Raw genomic sequence first — 24,528 nt, 5'->3', positions numbered from 1 at the left:
TTCCTCTTCTACTATATACAAACTCCAGGAAATAAGAAATTTACAAAAAATAACTTTGGATATATATATATAGAAATCGTTCTCTGAATGTAATCATTATGAGGAATTTGTTTTGAAATTCTTTGACTATGCTTTCCTTAAAATAGCATAAATGTCCAATACACAAGCATACTCTAGTTTATTGTCCCTTCCCCGTATAGTGCCAACCTCACACCTTACAGCCAGGTAAATTCCATTGAGAAATGTGCAAAAATGGTATCAGAGCTCTGTTGGGCCAAGCCCTCTCTTCAAGTCTTGTATCTTGTTATTGGTATATTTTAGTATTTAATCTGTTTGTTCACCATCTACACCCATTTATTGTACAGTGCTGTGTGCGGGCCGCCCCGATACCGATCCGGCGGGTTGGGCCGACCTCGCACCCCCCCTTTCCGGGTAACGGGTGGGTCCGACCTTACATATGGCAGCTTCCGATTTCTGGGTTGAGCTTTTATAGATGTGTGCCCCGCCCCTTTTCTGATGTCATCGGCGGGATGCTGTGGGTCTATTAAAAGGAACCCGGAAGTCGTGCTCCGGTGGGTGAAGGGAGGGCGGGTTTTGAAAATCCCGATCCGCACATCACTACTGCACAGTATGTTAGTACTTTATAAATATGTATTATCGTCAGTTCAATAAATAAAATGTGAACTAAAAAATAAATTTGGATAGAATTGCCATATTTCATAAACTGAACTTAGTTCAGCTTAAAGTTCAACACCTCTATAAAAGTAATGATTTTGTGCATAGGCGCTTGCCATCTTGGGGGCAAAATTACTAAAGGGCGAAGTGGCTAACGCTAGCGAAAATTCACCAAGTCATTTTGCCACTTCGCCAATTTACTAACTCGTGCACCAGAATTTACTTCGCCACGTCAGACCAGACGAAGTGCAATAGAGTAGATAGGGATGGTCCAAAAAAAGTTGAAATTTTTTCTAAGTCCGAAAAAAACGCTGGCGTCTTTTACTTTTTATAGGGTGATAGGCTGAAAAAGATCACAATTTTTTTAGGGTCCCCTCCTTCCCCCCTACGTTTGATAACATACGGAACCTAAACTATACTGTGGGCACATGTGTAGGACATTAGAACACATTTAAGGTTCCCTGGCCTTGTGTAGTGTAATGTGTTTGCTGCTGCATATATGGCCATTGTACTTTAACTGCACGCCGTATGCAAATTTGCCTTCGCCTGCGTAACTTCGAACGCTGATCGTAACATCACTAGCCCAACTTCACAAACGATCGGTAACTTGTGCACAACTTCGGATCTTCGTGAATTTGCGCAGCCCTGGCGAATCTACGCCTGGCGAAGTACGTCAAAGCCAATGCTGGCGCAACTTTGAAGGTAAGTAAGTTTGCCCCTTGGACAGTGAGCGTGCACATCTGGCACACTCCCAACAAAGGCACAAAGAGAAATAAACAAGGACTTAAAAGGGCAGTTAAAGTAATAAAAAATTAAATATCTTCATAGATGAAAAAATGTTACATTTAAGGTGCTATAACACTGGTTTTACACACTAGAGGTCAAATTAAGTGCTAGCATTTAAATGGTGGTAGTCATGTAAAATGCACAAGTAAAATTCACCCAGTTGCACAAAACAATTACATTTTTAAAGGTATTTGCATCTAAAGCAACTTTTTGCACTTCCATTTGGCTTTGCTTGGCGCTGCAACATTCACCCCGCTTCCTGCTACTTAATTTCTGCAAGTGCACACAGAGAACCTTGGAGCTCCCGGCACCTCCAAAGGGTTCCTTATGTGTCCAGGATTAATTGCCACAGTGAGCTTGCAGCTAAAAAATTAGGAGCAGACGTCATTTCAGTTGTTAATGCTGGAAGTGATGCCAAGCAGATTTAGTGAAATTTTGTCTGGTTCATGTGCACACTCATTTTTATGCATCAGCCGCAACTGTAATGGAGGCATACAAAAATCTTAGTGACCGGTTATTCAGAAAGCTCCGAATTACAGAAAAGTACGTCTCCCGTAGACTCCATTTTATCCAAATAATACAAATTTTTAAAAATGATTTCCCTATTAATAAAACGGTACCTTGTACTTAATCCCATCTAAGATGCAATTAATCCTTATTGGAAATAAAACCAGCCTATTGGTGTTATTTAATGTTTTACATGATTTTCTAAAAAGACTTAAGGTATGAGAGTTCCAAATTGCGGAAAGATCAGCTATCCAGAAAACCCCAGGTCCTGAGCATTCTGGATAACATTTTCGTTGTTTAAAGGGAGGCAAATACCCTTTTAATACGGTTTCTGTTTAATTGGTTTGCCATAAATAATGGGTCAGCGTGAAAGAACAAATTTATGCATGCATGCAGCACATTAACGTCTGCATAATTGCCCTTATACATAAGTGGGATGTGCCATACCAGTAGTTTGTCTTGGCCGAGGCATTCTTCACAGATCACAGCAAAATCGGAATATTTATGATCATTAGAAAACCTTTGCCATAGCCTCTGCCAAGACAAATACAGTAATATAGCATGTCCTACTCATAAGCATAAAAACAATTATGCAGAAAAAAATTGTTCCCTGGAAAGAAAGCTATTAAATGTTCCGTGTAATGGAACATAAAATGATTGTTAAAGCATTGACCTGTAAAGAATATCAGTTGTTAGGGTCATGTAAAGCCCTAAGATAACACTTATTAAAGCCCTAAGATAATATGCTCTATAGCATGAAGTCTTATGAATGGGGTGCTATTTCCCTCTATATATGCTCCATGGTACCCAATTGATCCCAGTGGTCCTTCTGCAAGACTACGAGTAAGTGCCCCAGTGAGATTTTGTCTTTTATGTCCTAACAAATGTGTTTCTACTTTTAAACCTTTTTTGTTACTTTTGGGAATATACTTTTCTTGGTTTGTACTACATGCACCGTTAGACTGGGGGTGAACTGTGAGTTCTTTTCCCTAATCTTTTGTCTACTATTGCTACTAGACTATAACATACTTAGGTAGTGTCTACAATTGAATTGGCATTTGTGCACCATTCTCATATTTTGCCTTCTGCAAGGTTAGGGGTTCAGCATCTGTCATATCCTTGTTAGGCCACTGTAAGTTGTCAGATGTGCATAGTACATGTTAATTAAAGGGATCCTGTCATCAGAAAACATGTTTTTTTCAAAACACATCAGTTAATAGTGCTGCTCCAGCAGACTTCTGCACTGAAATCCATTTCTCAAAAGAGCAAACAGATTTTTTTTATATTAAATTTTGAAATCTGACATGGGGCTAGACATATTGTCAATTTCCCAGCTGCCCCTGGTCATGTGACTTGTGCCTGCACTTTAGGAGAGAAATGCTTTCTGGCAGGCTGCTGTTTTTCCTTCTCAATGTAACTGAAAGTGTCTACCAGGCAGCTGTTATCTTGTGTTAGGGAGCTGCTATCTGGTTACCTTCCCATTGTTCTTTTGTTTGGCTGCTGGGAGGGGGGGAAGGGAGGGGGGTGATATCACTCCAACTTGCAGTACAGCAGTAAAGAGTGATTGAAGTTTATCAGAGCACAAGTCACATGACTTGGGGCAGCTGGGAAATTGACAATATGTCTAGCCCCATGTCAGATTTCAAAATTGAATACAAAAAAAATCTGTTTGCTCTTTTGAGAAATGGGTTTCAGTGCAGAATTCTGCTGGAGCAGCACTATTAACTGATTCATTTTGAAAAAAAAAATTTTCCCATGACAGTATCCCTTTAAGGCAACCTGCATGGTGACATTAGTGGTGGGAGCACCATCCAGAGCACTGATAATTAGGAACATGTCCGATGGCTTGCACTTCTCTTTCTGTCATCTACATATTGTAGCCTCATATTAGCTGCAATAACAAGTGTATGGTTAATCAGTTAAAGTTTATTTTCTGGTCCCACTGGGGCTCCTGGGTAAAGGGAAAGTAACCATGACTTCCACTGCTCTGTTATACTTTAATGCACAAGGTTGCTGGGGGTATAAGTATTTAACATGCACTTTGAGATTTAGTCCCCCAATAGGTGGTATAGGACTTCCATATAATGAGGGACCTTGACATGGCACATGAAATTATGTATTTGGTACTAGGACCTCATTGTTGTCATTTTTATTTTATAATTAACACAGGGTATAGTGTATAAATAATGGCTGTATTTTGTATGTAGCAGCTGGTTAACTCTAGAATAAAGGTTATAAAAAAGGTCAGTGTTCATATACTAAAATAGCAGCTTTTCAACGCTACAGCATAAATTATACACAGAACACATGAATTGTCTCTTTGATTGCTATAGGTTATTAGACCAGGGCAATCTTCGATTTTTTATAATATTATATGTGGAAAGAAGCCACATATAATCCAGAAGCCACATGTTTGTTTACAGCTTTCGTTTCCTTTCACTTCATAGTTGTCAGAGAAACAATGCAGTTTGAGCTGGGGTGATCCTAGGGCTGCTGACACCAATCTGCACTTAAAACAGCAACGTCGAAGTGGGTCCAGTGGTGTAACTACTGGGCCAGGGCCCCCCCGGCAGATTGTGTGCGCTGCAGCCGGCTAGAGTCGGCTGCAGCCGAAAAGAAAATGCGCACGGGCGAGGGTGGAGGGGGGGCCCGGCTGCACGGCCCGCGCCAGGACCCGCCCCCACCTAGTTCCTTTACTGAGTGGGTCAAAGGGGGGCCGCATCACTAGTGCAATGAGCACTATAGTGCTCTTTGCACTAGCCAAATTTCCATTTTAGAAGCTCTTAAAGTTACAGGAGGCGGCTTTTTGCCGCCGCTGGTAACTGGCTGCTCATTGCCGCCTGAGGCAAGATTCTATCCATGCTTCATGGCAGGAGGGGCCCTTAGTTTGAGACAAAGGCAGGTGTGTGTAGGATGTGCAGGTTACTTAGCGTTAAACTGCAAGTCCCATTGCTTGAGCTTAAGGGAAGATGCAATTTAGTAATAGAGATTGATAGGTACATATTAGGGAGTTCCGTTTTTTCAGTATCTGCCAAAACAAACACATTCAAGTGAATATGTACTTACCTCTGTTGCCTGCAGCATATTCAGTCTCCTCCTGGCGCCTGGCTTTGTAATAGGTTACACCACGTATAACCACAGGCTGAAGGACAGGGGATCTGGGCCTTGGTGTTGGCTGAGGAGGAACTTGTTTGGTTTTGCCGACTTCTTTTTTGGGTTTTTCTGCTTTTGGTGGCTTTTCCCTTGTAACTTTAGGCAAAGCCTTTTCTGCTTCATTCTTCTTGTTGCTGGACAATTTGGTGAGACGTTTGACTCCTGCTGTGTTCTGAAGAAAAATAGTAGATTATCTGTAAAGGATTAATTGCAAATACATTGTCAAGAAATAGCAATGTGGGCTAAGCCTTTACATTCAAGTGTAGCACTACTGGGAAACATTTGTGAAACGAAAGCAGCAGATCATAAATCCAATTAATGAGCAGAATTCTTCTGCCAAGATAAAGCAATTGCTTTATGGCCTTTGAGTGATGACTTCTGAACATCCTAAATGATGTTTAATGGAGTCAATAACAACTGATATCTCCTGACTTCTGGTAGTGGAATAAAACACATTAAGAGATTTAAGCAGTGACAGTTATACCATTAGTAACACCAGGTGCATGTACCCCTGTACAGATTCATCCACTGCCAGTATATAATCGCTTTTTACTCTGCCAACCCCTCTCTGTTTGTATAGGAGGTGCATGACTGCAATATAATTGCAAGCATTACAGCTGAAATTTAGCCTTGCCTGCTCAATAAAGCTTTGAGACAAGAGAAGTGAAAAATAGTGATGAGCGGGTCGACAAAAAGTTGACCTGCACTCGGCCCTAACCTGACCTTTTGGAACCCGCACCCAACCCTAACCGAGGAGATTATGTGTATCTATACACAAGCACCCACCCCTCTCTGATGTCAAGGAAGGGGCGGAGATGAGCAGGCGTGAAACTACAGTATAAAAGAACTCCACCACTGGCAGCAGTGGGCATACTTAGGTCGCAGGTAGTGATGGGCGAATTTGGGGCGTAAAAAAATACACGCCGGAATCTCGGGAATTCGCCACAAATTCGTGCATGGCGAATAAATTCGCCCATCACTAGTAGCAGGCACGATGGGTGCAAATAGAACTATAGTTGTTGTACCTGTGCCTTGTTCTCCGGTGCATCCTTCTGTAGCAACTGATACCCCAGGTTTGAAATTTCCTTCTTTATACTCAGCATGATTTCAGAATAGTTCTCATATTTCTTCATCTGGTTGGACAGGTTCACAACGCTTTCTTTCATAAAGTCGTTCTCTCGGCTTAAATTTGTCTTTATTGTCTATAAAAGAGAAACAGAATTTTCTAAATGTATGTAGAATACCTTGTAATGAAATTATTGTAAACTGATTCAAGGCTTTTACTGCAGCCCAGTGCATTTGGTTAAGGGTGCCAAAAATATTCTGATGCTGAGGCCCTTCCTATCTTCATCTGAAACTGAATTCCATTGTCTACTCAATGACTATGTCCTGCCAAAGACCAAGCCCGGATTTTTGGAAAGGCCACCAGGGCGGCAGGATGTTAGGGGATGGCATGCTGCCCAACCACACACACATTGGTTTAAAAACACTGGAGTTGTGCAGTGTTAAATTTCCAATGCGCCAATACCCTTTGCTCCCGAGGATGAAAATTTGCACAAATAAAGGGGAGGAGACAGGGGCAATAACCGGCAGTGGGCCTAGTAGTGCCTGCTATGTAAATCTGGCCCTGAATACAACTGTTTTAGAGGCATAAGTACTCCCGTTTGCAACTAACTCTCAATTTAAAGACAAAACTAACACAGGATTAAAAAGGATGCAGCAAAAAAAATGTCAGCAAAATATAGAAAAACTGCCCACTGTGATGATGAGCTTACTAAGCACTTTTCAACCTGTCACTTCACTATCTGCCCTCTTAACCCACTTCCTTGGATCTGTCTCTGCCTCACTGCACTGAACACTCACTTCTTTAACCTTGGTGTCCTGCTAGTGTTATTTATCTCCCTCTGTATTCAGGCACACTCTAATAATTGTGTGGTCTAAAGAAGCCTTTCTTCTCTTCCCAACCCCCATGTCACGCCAATTCTCTCTTTTGTTTAAAAATTCTTTATACTCCTGTCCTAAAGTCTATCCCAAAAACTTGAACTGTTGATTTTGCTTGACCCTTTGCCATTCCAAATATATTTTCATTATATGACTCAGCTTATCACTAGCCACTCATACCTTATTCTCTATGTGACACCAACAGTTATCTACTTTCTGCATCAATTTTAAAGCACTGTCTATATACCTACTTCTCCTTTTGTACAGTGTTGCATATAATGTTCGTGCAATATGAATACTAGTTCAAGCACTGATCAGTCAAGTCAAAGTCATCTTCAGCATTCCTATGCTTAGGGTTCCACAAAACTCAATCTTACGTGTAATTTAATAAAAGGTCTGCACTGGTCTAGTAACCCCTGTCTTTGAATAATCTATCTTAAAGACTTGTGTATATAAGTAAAGTGTTAAGCTGGCCATAGACGCAAAGATCTCATCGTACGAATCGAGGATTCGTACGTGTGTGGAGAGTCCTGACATTTTTCGGCGGAGATCGGTCTTTGGTCGATCGGACAGGTTAGAAAATTTCTGTCGGCTGCGGGTAATATCTCTGTGTGTATTGCGATTTTCAGTGGGAGACTGTCACTAGCTTTTCTATCGTACGATTGCTGTCAGGGGCAGAACATCGGCTGATCTGTTCTTTAATTACTTTATTTGGTCGGAATGGAAAGACTTTGATATGAATGGTTAGTGGCAGGTCAGGAGATGGGAAAGTCCAATCGTACATTTATTCGTACTATCGGATCTTTGCTTCTGTGGCCAGCTTAAATTATCATGTCCACAAACAGCAGGAGCTAGTGAAGTTTCATTTATCATTCAGCCTACACGGTAATCCTTACGTTGACATCAACCACTTTAAACCTTTAGTCAGTTGACAGCTAAACTATTGCTACGTTCAGTTAATATTCATCTCTGTAAAAAGAAATTTGGATTTGTAAAGCACTGCTGAATATATCCGCATTATATGAAGCTAAATTCAAGTCACATGATACTTGCTATTTTAAAAGGCCTGGAGAGAATGTGTCTTTCTAATAGAGTAAAAAAACAATAATCTAAAAGAACTTCTGCCAAAAAAACCTCTCCAATGCTTTATTTAGGCACAAAAACAAGTCTAACACAGTCCATCATTCCAATTTAGGATGTCAGTGATTCTCACAATAGAAAAACACATCTGTCTGTGATGCCAAGGAACAAAAGTGTGGGGGCCTGAAAAACAGGATGTAAACAATGATCTTCATTTATTGAGAAAAAAAAAAAGCTTCCTGTGCTGGTGTTATATAATGTTTGGCTCTAAAATGTGTTACTGATATTCTAGAAAATATAGTATGTAGGGATTATACTGTAGTCTTTTACCCATTTAACAATACCTCTTACCCCTACATATCTCTTCCTACAGTTGAAGACATCAGAGTCAAATTACAGTAGGGCATGCATCAGATGTTGCTTGCACCCAAATGTCTACTCATTCCTACTCGGATGGTGAGGCGTTGCAAGAAGAAAGAATACTCTCCTTGTACTACAGCTTCTTAAAGAAAGTTTTTTTATAATGTTTTGCCTAAAATGCTTTCTATACAAACCACCCATTTTGCTAAGCGAAGTTACATAATAAATATAGTTCTTGATGTTACCATTCTAACTTGCGTGTTAGCACCAGCAGATATTTCTTATTATTTTGCACTTTATGAATGCTGTTGAGCTCACTCCTCATATTTTTCTAATCAAAATAAGCATATGCCACAGCTTTTAAGTGGGGAAGGAAATTACCTGTCAAAATCCATAGCCTCTTTTTTCTGGATTTACTGGCACAGAGCCTTTGATTTATCAATAAAAAACAATTGGTTTCAGAGGGGAGGGAAGGTAGATTTAGTACTCGAGATTTATATGCATGTCTTCAAAGACAGTGATTAGAATTCATCACGTAACAGTATTCCTAATATACAAAAGCTGCTGCACTTATAAAGAAAACATATAACAACAAATATGTTTGTACTAAGACATTACCATGCCTTGAGAGAAATGAATGTAATGAGGCAAACTCTGGGTTGGACTGGCCTAGCAGATAACCGTTTTCATCAGCCCTTTCCTATTTCCATGCCAGGCCTTACACCTATAACATTCAGCACTACCTATATTTAACCCAAACCAAACGCTTGGATCAGCATACTAGGAAGTCACAAGTGAAAACTGCTACCTCAAACTTCCTATAAAACCTTTTAGACATATGTATTTTAAAGGTATCAATATATTCTTCTTTTATTTTCTGTTGTTGCTGCTTAATTTAACTATAACGAGGATGAAATTCAGGTTTCAACATCTTTCCTGTATGTGCCTTTGAAGGTCTTCTATAGTTTGTCTTTCTTCCTTCCTTATTATTTCCCCACATTCTTTCCCACAAAGTCTCACTTGGGTTGCGCCCAGTCTATAAAATCCCCTGCCAAGCCACATAAGACTTTTTTCTTTCCACCAAACCTTGAGGGTCTAATTTTTTCAGTCTAAAGGTGGCCATACATGGGCAGATCCACTCATTTGGAGAGGTCACCAAATGAGAGGATCTTGCCCTGATATGCCCACCGTGAGTGGGCAAAATTGGGTTGTTCCGATTGTTGTCCCTAAGGCCCAACAAGCAGATCACAACACAGGGAATGCAGGCAGAAGGAGCAAGGATTCCTCAATCCAACTGCATTTTTAAACTTGTCCGATCGCCAGTTATCGGTCAGGGAAGCCCATGGGAATCAATCTTACCTCTTCGAGAGTGTTCATCTGTGATACCACCTTATTGATGTAGGAATGCACCTTCATTAGGTCCATGCTGTACAACGTTCCCTCCAGGAGGTCAACCATAGATTGCAACTGCAACAAATTAGCATAATAGAATGATTCATTATGAGGGATCAGCTTTTCAGAGAAGAAAGATGATGTCATAGGTCTTGATAGAACATTGAGAGCATTTTTAACTAGATCATATTTTCATTGGTGTTATTTTGTGCACAGAGCTTTTCCCACTCTACTTTACTCAAGCATATAACTAAGAGGGGCTGTATTAATCTGGAGGTTGGAAGTGCATGTCATTGTGTGTCCGCTGGAAAAGAGTAAAAGAATCTATCCTTTCTATCTTGATGAATAAAATTTTTAAAGCAACGCAACTGGACCTTTACTGTAAGAACAGTAAGCTTGACAGGCATTCCACGTCCATTTTTATTCGTGAGCTACATTCAAAAGAGTTGGGGATCAACCTGAGAATGAAAAAAGTTCCTGGGGTGCCACATTAAGACTGTGATTTGCTATTTGGTATCCCCTATGTGGACTGGCAGCTTACAGGATAATCTTTTGGTAGTACATGAAAACTTGCCTCCAAGCCAGGAATTAAAAAAAAAAATCACCTGCTTTGAGACCACTGGGAGCATCATCCAAGGGGTTGGTAAGCAACACCTTGCTAACGAACAACTAACATTATTGACAGGCATTCTTTTACTTCTAGGACATGCATAGTATACAAGGCTAGTGTTTTGTGTCTGTGTATTATATATATATATATATATATATATATATATATATATATATATATATATATATATATATATATGTTACACTGCCCCTGTGCACGGATCCAAATTCATATACAAAACGAACAAAATGCCAGCACCAAGGGTCTTGGGTTTGTAGAAAAAACATGGTATGTAAAACCGTCGTTTCGGTCCCTATCATGGAGCTTCGAGGTGACTTCTAATATCTTAATATTTTGCAACAGGGGGTACTTTATTTATTATAATACACAAGTTTCAGTTAGTCATGTAACAGAAATGACATCACTAAACTCAGATTATAACCGATGACATCACTAAGCTCTGTTTTTAAGGATATCCAGATACAGGATATTCATGGCTCTTGTGTTTATATATATATATATATATATATATATATATATATATATATATATATATATATATATATATATATATATATATATATATATATATATATATATATAATATATATTATATAGTTTAGATTGGACCAGCACTCCAATTGTGTTTAAACTGATCTTATTAAATCATATTTTCCTACGTAAGCCTTGATATAGGCCCCAAAAGGGGGCTGAAACATTGGAAAAAATGAGTGATGATTTAATAAAATCAATTTAAACACAATTGGAGTGCAGGTTCAATCTGAACTTTCTATGCTAAACTCTTGACCAAGCACCCACCACTGGACTACAAAAAAGAGCGGGTACTTTCTGAAAAAGTATATATATATTTACTAAGGGAAGTGCTGGCCCAGGGATGCTTTATTCCAAATTCTGATTATATGATTGAGAATTGGCCGTGCACCCCTGAGATTGCTTGATTGGAGTGCGGTTACTGAAGATATATATAATCTTTAGAGGGGTTGACCTATAAACAAATTAGACTAAATTAGTGTATTCTCTTATGCTAAGAATCTTTTATTTAAGCATCCCTGCCCCCCCCCACGTGAACGCATACGCCCCAAATGGACCGCATGTGCAGGATTGGGAGAGAGTGAAAGAGGTGAGCGCAATGGAGGGGACGCAGGGGAGGAGAGCGACAGAGGGGAGAGAGCAGCAAAGGGTGGGAAACCAAAGAGAGCTGTGATAATGGGCTAGGGGTAGGCAGAAGACAGTTTAAGAGGTACCTGCCCAGCACCCCCCTATCGTTGCACCCTAGGCAGGTGCCTCTTCTGTCTACCCCTATTTCTGGGCCTGCTGGTAAGGCCCCATCTACAACATGCTGTACAGTTTTTGGCTCCAGCGCTCAAATGGGAAATTACTGAATTAGAGAGGGTACAGAGAAGGGCAACTAAGCTGGTATAAGGTATGGAAAATTTTAGCTATGAGGAAAGACTGGCCAAGTTGTGGTTGATCATGCTGGAGAAGAGGCATTTAAAGGGTGGTTCACCTTTACGTTACCTTTTAGTATGTTATAGAATAACCAGTTCTAATCAACTTTTCAATTGGTCTTCATTTTTTAAATAGTTTTTGAATTATTTGCCTTCTTCCAGCTTTTAAATGAGAGCCACTGGCCCCATCTAAAAACAAATGATCTGTAAGACTGATAATTTTATTGTTATTGCTGATTTTTATTACTTATCTTTTTATTCAGGCCTCTCCTATTCATATTCCAGTCTAATGGTGAACATCCCCTTTAAGTGGTGATATGATAACTATTTATAAATAACAGGACAAACAGGACATTATTAACTGTAACTCCATATGTTCTATGTATGTAATTAAAGGAAAACTATACCCCCCAAACAATGTGGGTCTCTATAAAAAGATATTGCATAAAACAGCTCATATGTAAAACCCTGCTTCATGTAAATAAACCATTTTCATAATAATACACTTTTCTAGTAGTATGTGCCATTGGGTAATCATAAATAGAAAATTGCCATTTTAAAAAATAAGGGCCACCCCCTGGGATCGTAGGATTCACTGTACTCACAAACAAACCAAACAAACCATACATGTTAGGTCACATGAGCCAATTAACAGACAGAGTTGTGTCTTTTGCTTCAACACTTCTTCCTGTTACAGTTAGAGTTTAAGTATTTCTGGTCAGGTGATCTCTGAGGCAGCACACAGACCATCACGAAATGGTGGCTCAAGGCAAGAGATGTAAAAGGGCAGTATTTACTTAAATATATATTCCAGTTTGGAGAGATTCTTTAATATGCCACTTAATATGATATGAACTATCTGTTGCTTAAGTGTTCATTTTGGGGGTATAGTTTTCCTTTAATGTGATTTAGTATAAACACATTTACTTTACAGCGCTGGCGCTATATAAATGAATGTTAATAATAATAATAATAATAATCATAATATTGTATTAGAGAAGGTCCAGAGAAGGGCAACTAAGTTGGTAAAAGGTATGGAAAATCTTGTTCGAAATTCTATCAGTAAACTAAGCAACAATCCAATAATATATATGGCAATTGCCAAAAGAGTATATTCGCAACCACAAGGGTATATCAAACCAAAAGTTATTTAACTGCCCAAATTGGGGATGGTCAGACTAGAGAAGAGGCGCTTAAGGGGTGATATGATAACTATGTATAAATATATTAGGGGATCATATAATAATCTCTCTAATACTTGGGTGTTGGGTGGCTTTTTAGCAAGTGAGGGAATACAGGGTTATGGAAGATAGCTCATAGTACCAGTTGATCCAGGGACTGGTCTGCTCCCTGCCATTTGTCATTCATAATAATATAGGTAATGCCCTAACCATAAAAATATGTTGGGGTATTTTCATGTGGGTGGGGGAATATGCCACAAGTGTAATAAGCCACTTGCCAAACCAGAAATTGTTGCAATACCGCTTCTATTTACACTGCATCGATGGGAGTTGGTTTACAAATTTTTAGACCATGGCCTGTGTTTATTTTCCTACACGTTTACTAGTTTTAGTAAATTGCAAATTGAAATATGCCTTAAACTTGCAGGCAGGTTTTGTCATTCGATTTTCCAAATCTTTGAAAACTGTTGTTTTATGTTGCTTTTTTGTGTGCTGATGCTTAAATCTTGTTAATATTCTCAGTATAGGACATGCAGGAGAAAAAACAAGAATCTTTAGCATGTATTTTTCCAGAGCACAGCGTTTAGTAAGAGCTTGTGACATTTGCCACACTTGGATTTCAAAGGCTTCTTTGTAGATCCCAAACATTAGACCGTTATTGCCATGAAGTGGAATTTACCAAAGTCCTGAATCTGTGTCTCGCACTCAGTACTGCTTTTTGTTGCACTGTGGCTGTTTTATTTCCTGAACTGACCCAAAGAAGTCCCTTCAGCCACTACAGTAGTACAATGAGATGGAGAGAGATAACATGAGGCTTCTACATTTTATATCAGATAAGTCTCCTCTCCTGAAACCGGATTATTCCTCAGTGGCTGCAGCAGGGCAGAGACATAGGTTAAAGGCTTTATTATATAATGTACTGTTGCACTGCAATTGTAAAACGGATGTTTTTGCTTCAGAAACACAACTATAGTTTATATAAAGAAACTGCTGTGTTTTTTCCTTGGGCCGCCACTCTTTGGGAAAATATGCTAGTCGGAAGTCTTTCTGAAGCAGTGATGCTTGGCCATCTCACCTGATTTTCCAAAATTCTACAAACATAGCTATTTAATTTATCTGGAAGTGCCTAACGTATTGGCACCCCCCTCTGTGAATTAAGGCTTCCTTTAACTTTAATGCAAAAAGTTTGTATGTTCTCCCCACGTCTGCCTTGTTTTCCTAGAGGAGCTCCAGTTTACATACATACATTGGCTCCTTATGAATGTGACCCTAGATTATAAATTCTGCTGGGGCAGGGACTAATGAACAATGTGCTGAATAAATGTGCCAGAGCTACATCAAAGATAATAATAATACATGGAGTATTATAAAGAAGTTTCAAGCTAGATTTGGTTTTATTTCCCATTTAATGTAGAAATCTGCTTTATAATCTAAGTTTGAAAAAATTACAAGACATTACAAGAAATATCTGACAAGGCCATGACTGCATTAAAGATCCCTCAGGGAGAAAACATTTCAGCCGGAATGATTCTTATAAACATATGGGAGAGTGAAATAAATGTTATTTAAGATAGATGATTGACGCAAATGCGAGCTATGGATTATCGTTTTCCCACTGTGCAAGACAGTTTTATTTAAACAAGAGTAGAAGGTTTAGGGGTTGGACTTCATCCTCTGACAGATGAGTTAAGATGAACCTTAGGGAGTTAGCCCAGAAAACAGATTTGTGGTTTTATGGGATAAAGCATTAATCGCAGAGGCTTTCCCATGACTTTCTGTGAAAGGGATAAAATTAGTTGGTAAGCGCAGGGACGCATATTTGAGTTGTCTTTCCACAGGCATGGCTTAGATTTGTTTCTGTATCGAGTGAAATTGCAGAGTTTTCACTAAACCAACAGTTTAGAATCTCGGGGAAACCATAAGAGCTTGTAATTGTGACGTCAATAATCCTTTTTGGTACCTTAAATAGCTCAGGAGCTTGTTTCTTCATTTTTTCCATCTTCCACTCATTTTCACAGGGATTGAGAGATGATGGAGGGGCTGTACAGGAACACTTGCAGTCTGAGCCCGAACTGACCGTTTCCACTGTATAATAATCATCCACGCGCATGTTGCCACCTTTAACACGGGAACAGGCCTCTTTGCTTAGTGGTCTCATAATACATTTACATCGACAATCCGAGCCCTCGGAAATCATTTGAACCTGATCTGTATCTCCCAACACCTAAGAAAACAAAAGATATGCATTTAGCTATGCAGTGCTGGAACAAGACAATGGAAAACCTCAGACCGCCCATTAGCCATCGTTAGGATCCGATCGTTGGGACCTAGGGCCCACGATTGGATCAGCTCGATATTGCCCACCTCAAGGTGGGCATATCAGGGAGAGATCTGCTCATTTGGCGTCATTGCCAAACGAGCGGATCTCTCCGTGTATGGCCACCTTTAAACCTTTCATAGGGGATTATTATCAATATGACATCTCACACTGCTTTTATACATACCAACACTTTTTTGTTAAATTTTCCGGTTTTAAAAACAAGATCAGTTCAGCTTTATATTATCTTTCAGTAATTGAATTTCCATAAAACTGGTGCTGTTTTAAAAATGGTCTGTTGGTGAGGCTTAAGGAACATAATGTACATAATAGGTAAAAACCATATATATCACCTGGTCGGTCCAGTCTGGTGTAATTTGGTTATAGGAGTTATATTACGCAGGGGATTAGTAGCTGCTACTTGTAGGTTTCTATGATGTTCCACCTAACATTTCCAAATTGACATGTTCTGACCATGCCCATCCGTGCCCCCAGTCTTTCCTTACCACCACCTACGTTCTAGTAACCCATGTATGATGTGTGTATCCGGCAGTAGATGATAGTACAGTGTGCACACAGAAATAAATGTTTACATTTTATTTATATTTATATATAAAGTGAGAGAGAGAGATTCTAGAGACCATTTCTTAGCCCCATTCATATGTAATTAAAAATTGCAAAGAAAGAATGCACTGTGCACACTAAGGTAATTCTTGATATTTAACTACTTTAGGGAAAAAAGTAATGAAAGGAAAGCACTAGTCATAAAAGGGTATATTTTACTTTTCGCCCATCCCGTCTCAGTTCTTCCAAACCTGCAGTCTTTTCTGACAATGAAGAAGCTAATTCAAGACTTCCTTTGGGACCTTCGAATTAACCTCTGTTTCCCAGATTTGAGGTGGAGAAGGCTGAGTCACTGCTTGTTAAAGTGAAAATGAGGGGGATATAAACATAATCTCTGCACACAAAGACTGCTAATAAAAATGGAGGCTTTTGCCAAAAACACTGAATCATCCAACTACGCTCCACCAAAACAAACACCACCACGCCTCTACTAATGCCCCTAAATAATATGAATGAACAGTGAATGAGAGAAATATTAATAAGCAAAGCTTACCTTAACCTAAAATCTTTGTAGTGTTTCAAACTGAAGGCTGGTGGGCCTGCATATTTTTATGGCCCTCAAACTGCTCACACAACTTTACTGCAAACACAATAATTAACCCACAACATAGAAAAAGTAGGACAGTTCTAACAAAAGCTATTCTGGGCCAATAAGCGGACCACTTGGTTAGGAAGAACCAAGTCAGTTGCTTTCATTCATAGTATGACCACTTTAACTGTATGCCCAGAAAGGTCATTCAACACATATTTACAAGCATTTATGTAATTTACGACCAAGTGCAGTTGTGCTAAAACAAACACAAATGTTGTATTGACACTATTCATTAAAACTAGGGCTACATGATATGGATTATTCGCCTGCTGGCTGGCTGCTCCCCTTCTCTTATGTAGGCACTGCGGGTTTTGGAGCGAAATGCAAAATGTTACGGCTCTGTGCCGAAATTTACCCGTGCCTGCCAGCACCCAAGAGGAGCAGGAGCAGTGGGAAGCGGATTCTTGGCCAGGGTTCCTCTACAAAAATACAAGAGGGGTAGTGGGAGCACTCTAGGCTAATAAAATATGCAACTGACATGCTATTAATCCTTGCACAATCCCTGGTCCCCTGTCTCACAAGTAATTCAGTATATATGCAACTGCATGTGTGTATAAAAAGGGTTCCTCTACAGACCGAGATCCACAATCATCTGGCCCTAGCCTTAACATGCTCACATTGCATTGAGCGCTTATTCATTTGATACTCACAAAGAATTGTATGCAAGTGCACCTATTGAAACTGGGGAACCCTGGAAGCAATGTTTCTTTTAATTCCTTCTCGGATATTTGCACAAAGAAATTCTTTTTAATTTTAAACTTGTATGCGCAGTTTTTAAAAACTGTGTGCTCAGTTCAAAATTGATACAAAATGTTGTCTTTTCAGACAAAATTCGTTGTGCATACCACAATTTGCCTCTAGTACCTAGAACATTGCCTGGAAGTAGCAGTAGCTTCAGGTTTCCTTCAGTGGGTTGTGTTGATAGCTCCACCAGACTTGTGCCCATATAATTGCATGCTAATGCTGTATTAATGGCAGGCACAATTGCATCAGGTGCAGTTCAGAGTGTGGCTACAAGAACGCTGGATTTCTAGGGGGAAAAAAACTGCACTACATTTGTAACTGAAGCTTATATTGTTTTCTAAATGAACCATTACATAGACCATAATGTTTAGAGTACGGCTTAGTTCTTGCCTAACACGAAAAATAGAGATGGCACTATTCCGGTATCCCAAAAATATAATCTAATCAAATGGAATCCAGGAGTCACAAAATATTAATAAAGTTAATAAAGTTAATAATAAAGGAGTTAATAAAGTTTACTTTATTAATATTTTGTGACTCCTGGATTCCATTTGATTAGATTATATTTTTGGGATACCGGAATAGTGCCATCTCTATTTTTCGTGTTTGCCTATATTTTTCCCCCTTGCTGAGGGTTTGGAGTATGAGCACCCGGATCCTACATGGAAAGCGGTAAGCTTCCTTATTCATATTTTTCCTAATGTCCTTAGCTTTTTATTTAGTTTTTTCTTTAGTTCTTGCCTAGACTGAGGAATTCTGGATAGATAGCACAGTAAGGGTTACAACTATATGTTGTTTTTACCAAAAGTAAGCAATATTGCGTCTCCTTTTTCCAAATGCATTTCCAAATACAGACAATTAATTTTTCAGTGTATTAAGCTATGCCTTCATACCTCACTGATTTTTAAAGGAAAACCCAAATGGAAATGAACCCATACTTATACAGAGGAGTCTCCTGTTATCAAGCTAAGGATATCAAAAAATATGCACCTGCAAGTTGGAAGTTCTGCCCTAAAATCTGTGCAGTATCTGCACTGCTTAGATTTCATCTGGAAGGATCCCATACAAATTCTGAGTTGTCTGGTTGAACCTATAAAGGGTGTGTTGCCAAATTCCTCAGTCACTTGTCATATGTGCTTGATAAGACCAGCAGCCTTTCAATTGCAAGTGTGTTCGATGTGTGTTCTCAATTGTGTAAGGGAACTGTACGTGGCAAGAGAAGACTGAGCACCAATGCGCTGTAGCACACCAAGACTTATAATACTTTGTCATTATTAGAGTTAATAGATAAATACACATTATTATAGTTCACTAATTTACTTTTTTTCAAGCATCTGGCATGAAGTGCATAGGTTCACCTGTATGCTTCCCGACCCTCCTTATGCATGCAGTGCTGCTGAATGAATGCAGAGCTGTATTCATTGGGGAAAAGCAATTCTATATCTGCATGTTGTGAGCTATAGTTCAGCAATAGCTGGCTCACATATAGCTGTAAACTATTTTCTCTCCCCTAGGGCCCACTTATGTCAAAACACTTAACACTTAATACTTTCTTCCTTCTGAAAAAAAAAAAACATAAAAGAAAAGTGCCCTGCTTGACATTTTTATGATTTGTTTTTATTGTTTGACAGTGAGTATTTGTGTCTAGTTTCAGGCGGGGAGAAGGCAAGGGAAAGTGGGCAGCATTACAATGAGTAGAGGAAGCTGGGATTTATATTGGCTGCTGGTTACCAGGCCTTATGTCCAAGCAGATCACTGCTACTTACTTCTAGCCTTAGTTGGCCTCTCTTGAGATAGGGCTGAAACACTTGACATAATAATAATGAAATGTTGGTTTTCTTGAAATCCTGTATGCAGAAGAATTGTGCTTTTTTAGTATAGAAAAATAATGGATTTGTTGTTTGTTGACATTATGTTGTTGCAATCTACTGCAATACATAACGGCCTGTTTGTACAGTATGTAGTGTTTATTACCTCCGCATATCTTTATAAGGGGCTATCATGCAAGGAGACCCTATTTTATCTATAAGTTCTCAATGCAAAACCAAAATCATATGTAATTTACATAATATGTAATGGAAATATGCAAAGACGCATTTTATTCAAATTTATATTACTGATACCGTAGATTTTATATATGTGTGTGTGTGAGCGCGTGACCAAACGCTTGACCTCTGAACCAGTCTCCTACTTTTGTGGGTGCTGCCTCAAATCTTGATATATACAGTATATATATATTGGGAAAAAAAGTGTCTCTATCATTCTATCACTGCTTTTTGTTTGAGGTGCATGGTCAAAAAAACATACAGTTTTGCAGGTAGGACCAGCACACTCTAGATAAGTAAAAAAAAAAATATTTATTTACATACCATTTGTGTTCAGCGCTTCAGACCTCATTAGGATACCAAATAGTGATCAATGTGTGACCTAAATACACTCTCTAGTAATTAAGTAATTAAGTCACACATTGATCACTAGCTGGTATCCTTGAAGGTCCTAATGAGGTCTGAAATGTTGGACACAAATGGTATGTCAATTAATATTTAATATACAGTATGTGTATATATATATATATACTTTTCTGACATTCCTTCCTTGAGGAGGACACTGTTAATTAAACACAGACTAAGCTGTTGTTGCTGGGTAGTGTTTTCTCTGAACTTTCTCACCTTTATTGTTAGTATATCCTTCCTGCAGTTTACTCATAAGGGATATATTTATCAAAGAGTGAAGTTAGAGATCGCCACAGTCCTTTAGAGTGAAATTCTGCCACTCTCCATTCATTTTTAGGGGATTTTGAAAGGTGTAATTTATCCCATAGAAATGAATGGAGAGTGGCAGAATTTCACTCTAGAGGACTGTGGTAAACTCTAACTTCACTCTTCGATTAATATTCCCCATGGACTCTTAGGGTCAGGGCACACGGGCAGATTTAGGGAGATTAATTGACCCAGCGACAAATCTCCTCTTCTTCGGTGCGACTTACCTCCCCTAACTGCCTTCCCACCGGCTAGAATGAAAAATCGCCAGCAGGATCGCACTTGTGGGACTTCGTTTTCCGAAGTCACCTGAATTTTCCTCGTGAGGCAACTTCGGAAAATGAAGTGCCGCGACTTGATTCTAGTTTTTTCTCCGATAAAACTCAAATGTCAGGAAGGCTGCAAACATCTCCAAATTGCCCCTTAGTGTTATGGCTCACCAGGGGATGCCCTGCCCCTTATGCTTTTATTATGCTTCATTGTGCAAGGATGCTCAGAATGCATCGACAAGTACTTTTTTTTATATCTGACTCTTCTTAAGTGTTATTGTATCAATGACTTGAGGTAAAGCTGACGTAATGATAGGCCTATGAATTTGACAGATGTAGCCTTTTTAAGTAGAGCCACATAGAATTTGATTTCTAAACTGACTCTTTTGGTCTTGGTGGAGCTATTTTCTACATTTTCTACAGCGAGTAGTTGTCAGAGGAACACTCTCTAACTGGAATAGTAGCATTCTGCATTGGGTCCACCTTTATTTAACCTGTTCACTAATGACTTCAAGGAGGGCATTGAAAATAATGCACTTGTGTTTGCCAATGACGTCTAACTTAACACAGCCACTCAATCTTTCCTCTTGTCTAGATCTAGATGTTAACTAAGGTTTACTTGAGCAAAACTACTTGATGGACATGTGTTGTTTTTAACCTCAGCCTCTATGGGGCTGATTCACTAAAGGTTGATAAAGAGAATGTTATTTATAGCGGCGTAAAAATTTCATCACCTCTTATATTTTTGGAATTAAGGATCGATTCATTAAAGTCTATCAAATGGTCTGACCACACGGGCAGATTCGGGGAGATTAGTTTCCAGCCGACAAATCTCCTCTTCTTCGCGGCGACTAATCTCCCCGATCTGCCTTCCGCTGGCAAAAATGTAAATCACCTGGGGGCAGGCACATGGAGCTCTTCGTTTTCCGAAGTCGCCCAAAGTTTCCTCGTGAGGCAATTACGGCCAACTTCAGAAAATGAAGCGCTCCGTGTGCCTGCCCCCATGCGATTTCAATGTTAGCCGGCGGAAGCCAGGGGAAGGTAGATCGGGATATAAGTAGCCGCAAAGAAGAGGACATTTGTCACCTGGTGACTAATCTGCCCGTGTGGCCAGGCCAGAAGTGGTATTTTTATGTTTATTTTAGCTGAATTGTGTTGGGTATTTTATAGTATGCGTTATTTTGTGCGATATTTTAGGGCATTTGATATAGTCACACGTTAGTGCATTCTATAGCACCTAAGACATTCTGGATACCACTGGCAGAGTAGAAGTCTCTTTTTATAGTATTCTAGTCATTCCTTTCCCTGGGAAACGTAATATACTTCCATGACACAACGCAGTGCATTCTGGACCTGCTCGAGGTATCATGATAATGTGTTAATGGAGGTAGGTAAGGCTCCAGTTCCTCATAAAGGTCTTTAATTGCTTCCCTACAGCTCCTCCCTACATCTTCCTCTATTAATCCATCTAAAGTAGTAATGCCTACTCCTAGGAGGTGTTAAATTTCACTGTAACGATCGCACTATTTGATGCTTTTATCGCTTAAAAGATGTTAGTGAATAATGTGTTAGGATTAATTCTATTCTATAAGTATCACAATGCGATAGAATTAGAATTAGTGTCACTTGAAAAAGGGTTATACCCGAAACATGTAGTGTTGACACTGCTAATAAATGAAACACTTGCAGTTTTGAAAATACTGCCTTGATGCTGTTTATTCCTGTCATATACATTATTCTGATTACTTTGGGGAGTGTGACAGTAATATATCATTTGGAATTTGCACACTGAAACCAGCAACTTGCCTTACATTGTACTTTCCACTATAAAATTACAGCTGGCCATAGACGTGCAGATTATCTCCTACGTTGGACGGACGAACGATCGTCCGTACCAATCTTTCGACCTGCAGCTAACCATTCAGATTAAAATAAAACAGTAAAGAGAACAAATCTCACTATGCTCGGGCCATTGCCAGGCAGTAATCGCACAAAAGTTATGTCTGACAAATAGTAGTGACAGTCTCCCATTGATATAGTCAGATACGCAATACATGTAGAGATATTATCAGTAGCCAATATAAATCTTTTAACCTGTCCAATCGACTGAACGACCAATCGACATGGTACGAAAAATGCTGGGACACTCCTAATATCGTCTGTAGACGGTATCTTTACGTGTACGGCCATCTTAAGAAGCACAAAAGTCCAATAGACAATCGGCTCTGATTTACAGCTTACTAATTAAGTGGCTTGACTAATATTTTTTACAGTTGTTGGAGAAGACAATATATTCTTTCACATAATGAATCTGAGCTTAGAGTCTGTGTTGAATTCTCAAGACAGACCTTCCCATTGCCATGTATTTAAGACAGGAAATCTGGCATCCGACAATTAAAATGTGCTCGTCCCTTCAAGGCCTAGTGTGCCGCTGTAAGACCATGCAGCTATTGTTCTCATTTATATTAGGCAGCAATTGTATCATCACACGCATACACAGACATCATTAAAGGCAAAGGAGTCTGCAGGGCATGCGTTGCAGACACAGTAGGCTACACTCAATTGCCTAAGCCCAGTTTGCAAATGTTATCAAAGTTATAAACCTCATGTATGACATAAAGCAAAGTGGCAACTTTACTAGACAATAAAACCTACATAGGTATAAATTCAAAGTTCTCGTACTGTAATATACAACATGCTGTTGATCTTGAACCCAGGGCTTTATACTCTGGGTTGCCCTGACATTCCCTCTGTGCTAATGAAGCAGGCTACAGGTTTTGGGCTTCCACATGTACCTCTGTAGTCTGTGTTCCGTGCTTGCCCTGGATCTTCTAACTGGGATCAGCAGGTGCAAACGATTCCTTCCCTTTATGTACTTCAGTCTGACCAATTGCTATTGCCCATTGATCTGTTCACCTTGCTGGCTGTGCTGCTGGTCTAATTGGCTGATTATTCCAGCCATACTTTTTCCTTAGGGTTCTCTTCCTGCTGGTCATAGTGGACTTTGGTCTACTCTTATGCTTTCCACTGGCTTGTGGTGGCCCCACAAACTGAGCAATAAGTAATGCAATATCCCCTACACCCTGCCTGGTCTGCTGACTTTTCTATACCTAATACGCTACCTTTGTGTGTTCTATTGTTGGCTCTAGCTTACTTAAACCTGTACAGGTACAGAATCCGTTATCCGTTAATATGTTATCCAGAAAGCTCAGAATTACGAAAAGGCCATCTCCCATAGACTCCATCTCTCCATCATAATCAAATAATTCAAATGTTTTAATTTTTTTTTTCTTTTTCTCTGTAATAATAAACAGTAGCTTGTACTTGATCCCAACTAAGATATAATTAATCCTTATAGGACACAGAACCAGCCTATTGGGTTTAATTAATGTTTAAAAGCTTTTTTTGTAGACTTAAGGTATGAAGATCCAAATTACAGAAAGATCCTTTTTCTGGAAAACCCCAGGTCCCGAGCATTCTGGATAACAGGTCCCATACCTGTATTTGCCTTTTTTTTAATTTTCTCTGCTTCCCTATCTGCTTAGTGATGTCATTTGTGTCTCATGAATATAAAGAAATCAAAAGTCCCATGACCTTGATAAAAGCACTATTTTGCATCTAGGCATCATTAAAGAATAAAGGTCCTTATAACAGTACCTGTATTTTTTTCTTCTGAGGACACCTAAGAGAAACATCTTTGCGATCCAATTATTGGTTCATAACTAGGTATGTGCCTTGTCTTATTTACCTTATCACATGGACTATTTCATATTATAGAAAGCAAGCTCACTGTACTGAGTGAGACCACAGGGACCCACCATAATATTAAAGGGGTTGTTCGCCTTTAAATTAACTTTTACTATGATGTAGTTGGTTTTCATTTTTAATATTTGCGGGTTTTTGAGTTAGTTTCTTATTTTCAGCAAATCTGGTTGCTTGGGTCCACGTACTGATTGGAAAAAGAGACTGGAATATAAATAGGAGCAGGCCTAAATAGAAAGATAAGCAATACAAAGTAGCAATAATAATACATTTGTAGCCTTACAGAGCATTGTTTTTAGATGGGGGT

The 24,528-nt window shown here is 39.2% G+C and overlaps 1 protein-coding gene across 1 annotated transcript in view; it reads right to left on the bottom strand.

Annotated features, from left to right (window-relative positions):
• olfml2a.L (olfactomedin like 2A L homeolog) overlaps positions 1–24,528 on the bottom strand; it is a 49,735-nt gene that overhangs the window by 10,732 nt on the left and 14,475 nt on the right. The window contains exons 2-5 of the mRNA XM_018229566.2: positions 15,115–15,378; positions 9,862–9,969; positions 6,147–6,323; positions 5,035–5,293 (exon numbers count right to left, since the gene is read on the bottom strand). Of these exons, the coding sequence (XP_018085055.1) occupies positions 5,035–5,293; positions 6,147–6,323; positions 9,862–9,969; positions 15,115–15,378 (808 nt within the window). The remainder of the gene's footprint in view (positions 1–5,034; positions 5,294–6,146; positions 6,324–9,861; positions 9,970–15,114; positions 15,379–24,528) is intronic.

The sequence above is a fragment of the Xenopus laevis genome, chromosome 8L (assembly GCF_017654675.1).
Source record: "Xenopus laevis strain J_2021 chromosome 8L, Xenopus_laevis_v10.1, whole genome shotgun sequence".
NCBI lineage: Eukaryota > Metazoa > Chordata > Amphibia > Anura > Pipidae > Xenopus > Xenopus laevis.
The sequence above is the reverse complement of the archived record's forward strand: the minus strand, read 5'-3'. Positions and strand labels throughout refer to the sequence as shown.